General features: G+C 55.8%; 1 protein-coding gene across 2 annotated transcripts; it reads left to right on the forward strand.

Annotated features, from left to right (window-relative positions):
- Positions 1–513: 513 nt before the first annotated feature.
- Positions 514–5579, forward strand: LOC110391645. 2 transcript variants are annotated; one of them, XM_021383597.1, is made up of 11 exons: positions 514–1488; positions 1689–1768; positions 1971–2096; positions 2363–2442; positions 2709–2820; positions 3139–3228; positions 3480–3584; positions 3824–3976; positions 4114–4271; positions 4662–4800; positions 5277–5579. In XM_021383597.1, exons 1-11 carry the CDS (start codon positions 1371–1373, stop codon positions 5439–5441), a joined length of 1326 nt encoding a protein of 441 aa, XP_021239272.1. In that variant the 5' UTR covers positions 514–1370; the 3' UTR covers positions 5442–5579. The 2 variants fall into 2 exon arrangements, with proteins under 2 accessions (XP_021239272.1, XP_021239273.1); XM_021383598.1 differs by having other exon boundaries at positions 516–1488; positions 4117–4271.
- The last annotated feature ends 14 nt before the right edge of the window (positions 5580–5593 follow it).

A 5593-nucleotide genomic window follows, 5' to 3' on the forward strand; every position in this document is an offset into this window, starting at 1 on the left:
ATGTAAAGAGAAGTAATCCGTTACACACCTTGGTGGAAACTCACAATAACTAACAACTTCACAAAGTGGGTAAACAGGCTCCCCTTCATTAGCTTTGAGTTCAACTGCAAACAGTTGAATGGACCGGCAGTTTAGCACTGCCGTGCCCATAAGAGCACAATCAAAAAATGACATACGTCATCAAAGTTTCGTCATCAAACTTTCTTATTAGAGGTATCGCATTTCTTTAATAGCTTCTTGTGTGACAGTGTCTTCGCGTGACAGGCTTTGTCTGTTTGTGGCCGGGGGTTTCACACGTCAGCAAGCTCAAATTTGGTGGATGAAAAATGATTCGAGCACCCAGGATATACCGAACCGAGGAAACTTGCTATTGCATCCTCGTTCTTGAATAAACAAACAACAGTCATCTAGTTTTTAAGCAGATTATCTGAAAATATGAAAATCTGTCCCAACCCAGACACATTAAAAGCCAAAGAACCAGAGTTTATGATGTTCTGTAAAGTTACCAGATCTTTACAGCGAAAATCTTTCATTATTCTTTTCTACTCATTTTGCAGATTTAGAAGGCTTCTCGTGGATATCAGTACCAACAGTTTAATTTAGCTTGATTTCTATGTCTGTATGAGATACGGTGAAGGCAAGTAACAAAGCTGACTTAATTGTGTCGCGGAAGTCCTGCCCAGCTGGCATCAAGAAACGGGGCAATTAGGTCGCGGACTCCGATGCAGTCGCATAGCGAAATCCTTTATTATCTTTGTCTGCAAGCTTTTATACCCACGCTGACTTATGCCAGTGATTTTCCACTGTTCTCTATACCGCGAAGACACATGTGCAGAGCAAGCAGTTCACAATCATGTTGGGCACAAATGCTTACCATCCCTGATACTTGTTGCTAAGCTGCAGTTACTTTGTCCCGTGTATTCCGGAGACCTCCTTGGTTCTCAGCCTTGCCTTCTCATGCTGTTTATCTCGCTCCGCAGCTTCTGCTCTGAATAATCTTTCTCACATTCCCACAAGTCCCTCTTTTTTGTTTATTAGCAAACTATTGGCATACGATAAAATAATAGCACTAATCGTATTAATAACATAGTCATCATAACTCAGTCAAGGCCTCTTTCAGGGGCCTGCAGCCAGCCCCGCCCGGGCGGGGCAGCGGGTCACAGTGGGGCCCTTTGTGACCCGTCCCTGGCACACCCCGGGGTAGCTGGCACTGACATAGTGGCCCCGCAGTGTCCGGCAGGACAGCGAGGGGACAGGGCAGGAGTGTGCGGGTCTGGCGAGGAGCCCCCGAGCGCAGCCCACATCGTTTCCCTCTACCCCCAGCAGCCCCGTGGCTGTTCCCTCCCCAACCTCAGCCCTAATCCCTCAGAATGGAGAGGAAACCTCCCAGATCCCCCAGAGTGGCCTGGGAGAAGAGTGGGGCTCCCCGGGAGAGAAGACCTCCACCGGAGCCCTACCAGGTGACCGAGGTGCAGCCGCTGCATGCCGGTGAGTGAGGGTCCCCAGCGGGCTGGGCAGGGCTGGGCCAGCGAGTGCCCCCTGCTCAACACCGGGGCCTCTTGTCCAGACAGCCACGGGCAGGCTGTGCCAGGGCAGCGGGCACAGCGCTGGAGAGGGCAGAGCTCCGTCCTCTGCTCGTGCCTGCCTTTGGCCGCTCTACAGCGCTGCTCACTCTCCTCCTTGGTTAGATGCTGACTGGCTGCCTGTGTACCCGGAGGAAAAGGAGGTCATAGAAACCATCGAAGCCTACGTCAACAGCACAGAAAAGGTAGCAGCAGCCATCTCCATCTTGGCTGTGCCTGCATCTCCAGACGGTCCCTCTGGCTCTGCCTGTAGGCTGCAGGAGGGCAGCTGGCCGGCCAGAGCTGCTGCCCTGCAGACGTCCCGCACTGCTCTGCACCCCACAGTGCTCGGTCCCCCTGGCCGTGGCTCTCCCTGCTCACACTCCTTGGTCTCTGTGTGCCTGCCAGGATCTGGTGCAGAAGATGCAGTTCCTGAACTGCATCATCACACTGTGCAGCACTGCCAGAAATAAGGGCTTGACAGAGGGCCTGGATGTCTTCTGCTTCATAAACGATTTGCCAGAGAACATTGAGGTGAGAGGACATGGCCCCAGGTACATGCACCCTACGAGGACAGGGCTGTGGCTGGGGGAGGCCGGGAAACTGTGCACAGACACCAAGGTGCTCCAGATGGGACTGCAGGTGTTGCTGAGCCCTCAGCAGCAGAAGTGCATGGCAGCATCTGTATGCCAGCGCTGGGTTAGGGGCACTGGGGCATCTCCGGCTCTGCCAGCCGCTGCCAGGTTTGCTGGTGCTGGGTGCTGGCTGCTGCCAGGTGCTATCCTGATTGTGCTTTGCAGGTCCTTATGCGTCAGGAGCCCAGGGAGCAGCTGTGCACAGCACTGCGATACCACACCATGAACGCTATTGCTGCCTTGAGGTACCCGCCCAGCCACTGGTTTTACCAGCACATCCCCAGGACACAATCCTGGTGGCCCTGATGCAGCTCCTCGCTGGGTCTCAGCACTTGCCCCAAAGCAGGAGGCTTCAGGACTGTCCTCTGACCCAGGCCAGCCCCGTGGAGGTGGACGTGCCATCTGGCAGCGCTCCCCATCTCTCCCAGGGAGCCCTCCCAGGGGATGACCTGTTCTATGCCTGCCTCAGCATGGAGGCACTGCTCCCAGCACAATGTCTCTTTATTTGCAGCAGTGTGAAGGCAATTTCGGAGGATGAAATAGTACACCTCTTAAACGTGTGCTTCAAAGTCATCTTCTACCTTCCTCCAAAGAAGGTCTTGAACATTTGCCTCTACAACCATGTACGTACCAGGTGAACTACTGAACCTCAGGCCCCTGGGCTGCTCCCTGGATTATTTGTGTCCAGAGGTTAAGGAAGATCCTTGTGGGCAGGGTCTCAGCCTCGCTTCCCCTCATCCCTTCCCACGCGCTCTTGCCATGGGCTTGGCAATACCCTGTGCTTGCAGCCTGGTCTGCGCACAGCAGCTTTGCAGCCCCAGGGTCTCCCTGTGCATGGATCTGTGGGTGTCCTTCCTTGGCAGCCAAAGCGCTTCACAGCAGTCTCCTGGGGGTGAGAGGGACCTCTGAAAGACTTCCACAACTCGTTCTTCTCTTTACAGACCCTGCATGCTATGGACAACATGCTGAAGGTGTTGCTAGACAGCCATCCTTCCTCCAGCATCCGTAACCAGCTGCAGAGTATCTTGGAGGTCTGTCTGTTGCAGAGCTCTGCCCCCAGAGCTCCCTTTGGTAGAATTTGAGCCCTCTCCATGGAAATGGCACTGGCAGCAGCTGAAGCCGGCAAGGGATCCCAGTGGCAGTAGCCCCGTGAAGGGCTTGGCTCTAGCTCAGGGGAAGCCTGGATGGATGCTGTGATTCCAGCCGGGAGCTCAGCAGAGCTGCTTCTGCTGGAGTGGGCATCAGCAGCTCCCAGGCTAACCGGGCGCTCCGCTCCTCACAGGTGCTGCTGCCCTTCACTGTCTCCCAGAGCAAAATTGTGCGTGAGAGGGCCATGGAGCGGATGTGGAAGCTTTGTGGTTTCATGGCCAGCAGTTTCAGGCAGCAGGTAAGGAGCCAGGAACTTTCCATCTGGGCTCTCTCCCATAATTTGCATCCCAGAGCTGCCTACAGCTCAGGGGTACCTGTGAGACAAGCTTGGGCACAGCAGGGAGCCCTCAGCATGCTTCTGCCCTGAAGCAAGAGTCTTCTTTTGCCCTTTTCCTCTGGTCTTCCCCCTCCAGACCATACCACGGTCTCACACTCATTTTGACATGTCTTCCCTCCCTTCTTTCCTTGCTACCACAGCCAATTGGAAAACTCATCCACCCTCCTCAGACTACAGACATCGTCCTCATGACCCTTGAAAAGACCATGGGAGACTGCAGCACTGAGGACAAGGAGTATGCCAGGATTCTACTGGATTTGATTCTGAGAGACCCTCACACCTGGCTGACGGATGTAAGCAGTCAGATGCTCTTGGCACCTGAAGCCATTTTAAGCCAGCAAAGAGCAAGGGGAAGAGCAGCAATCTCAGTGGCAGCAGGGCAGATGGTTGCGGTACAAGCAGCAGCTGCATTCTCCTTCTTTCCTCCCAGCAGCAGGTGCCAGTGATTGTGGGGTTCATCCAGAGAAAGCTGAAAAGCAACAGCACGTCAGTTCAGGAGATCCTCACGTCGGTGCTTCCTGTGCTGGCAAATGAGTTTCCCAGGGATGCGTTAACAAGCGTGTTGACCGAACTAACACAGAGTGACAGGTACCAGCCCGGACAGCCCCACACGCTTGTTCCATGCGAAGAGAGGGTTCAGAGACGCTCTGGCTGCCAGAGCCAAGGAAAGCTGCCGGACATCCCCGAGGAGCAGGCCTTCCATCCCACTGTGCTTTCCAGTGCTAGTGGGCCACTCAGGGCTGCAGCAGCCAACGCTGACCACGGCAGCCCAGAGCCCCCACCAGGCTCCCGCCCTGCCCCTTGGGGAAGGCCATCTCAGCCCCTCCTGCTTGCCCAGGCCAGGACCCCAGGCCTCCCCAAGGACGTGGGGCGGCAGGGCCGGGGCTGCAGCACAGCCTGGGGCCTGCTGGGCCTGTCTGAGCCATGGCGCTGTGGCTGAGGCAGCCCTGCTGACACAGCATTGCTCTTTGTCCGCAGCACCCCCCTGGACATCTGGAAGAGAATGCTTTCCCTGCCAGGGACTTCTGGGAGGATCTTGGAAGAACTGCACCATGTTCTCCAGGACCCAGAGCTGTGCGGGATCACCACAGCGGAGTTGGGTCTCCTTCGCCTGACTGTGAGTTACAGAGCATCTGCTGCCTAGGGTTACTTTCTGACCCTCCAGTGCTTCCTTTTCTACCGGCACCAGGCATTAACCCCAGGTGCCGCAGCAGGGACATGGAGGTTAAGCAGGCAGCGTGTGCCCCGGAGGCATTGTCAAGGGCCAGCCCTGTCTGCTCCTTGGCCCGGTGCCCAGGGAGCTCCGCTTTGACCTGGTGGGGTGGCTGAGGGAGCACTGTGAGGCACAGGCACCCCGTGCTGGAAACCTGTCGCATTGCTTTGCGTGGGCCGCCAGCGCCTTTGTGCAGAATGTGACACCAAAGCATCTCCATTCACATCAGCCATGCTAATGATATGCCCTGCCCTCCACTGCTGTTTGGCATCTGAAGCCATTTTAAGCCAGCCAAGTGCAACGGGAAGGCCAGTAACATCAGTGGCAGTGGGGCAAATGGCTGCTGTGACAGCAACATTCTCCCTGTGTTCTCACAACAGGTGCCAGAGATTCTGGGGTCGATCCATAGAAACCTGGAAAGCAACAGCGCATCACTTCAGCAAACACTCCGCTCTTTGCTGGATGTGCTGACCAACCGGTTTCCCAGGGATGCGCTGAGAAGTGTATTGACCGACCTTTCTCAGTGTGACAGGTACCAGCCCTGACAGCCCTGCACAATTGTTCCATGTGAAGAGAGGGCTCAGAGACGCTCTGGCTGCCAGAGCCAAGGAAAGCTGCAGGACATCCCCGAGGAGCAGGCCTTCCATCCCACTGTGCTTTCCAGCGCTGGTGGGCCGCTCAGGGCTGCAGCAGCCAA

The sequence above is a fragment of the Numida meleagris genome, unplaced genomic scaffold (assembly GCF_002078875.1).
Source record: "Numida meleagris isolate 19003 breed g44 Domestic line unplaced genomic scaffold, NumMel1.0 unplaced_Scaffold434, whole genome shotgun sequence".
Taxonomy (NCBI): domain Eukaryota; kingdom Metazoa; phylum Chordata; class Aves; order Galliformes; family Numididae; genus Numida; species Numida meleagris.

What these genes read in the sequence shown, in the direction of transcription:
- LOC110391645 (XM_021383597.1), top strand. Translation starts at nt 1,371, where the DNA reads ATGGAGAGGAAACCTCCCAGATCCCCCAGAGTGGCCTGGGAGAAGAGT. An exon ending in ATTTGCCAGAGAACATTGAG is followed by an intron (nt 2,097 to 2,362) that starts GTGAGAGGACAT and finishes TGTGCTTTGCAG; the next exon opens with GTCCTTATGCGTCAGGAGCC. An exon ending in AGCTGCAGAGTATCTTGGAG is followed by an intron (nt 3,229 to 3,479) that starts GTCTGTCTGTTG and finishes CGCTCCTCACAG; the next exon opens with GTGCTGCTGCCCTTCACTGT.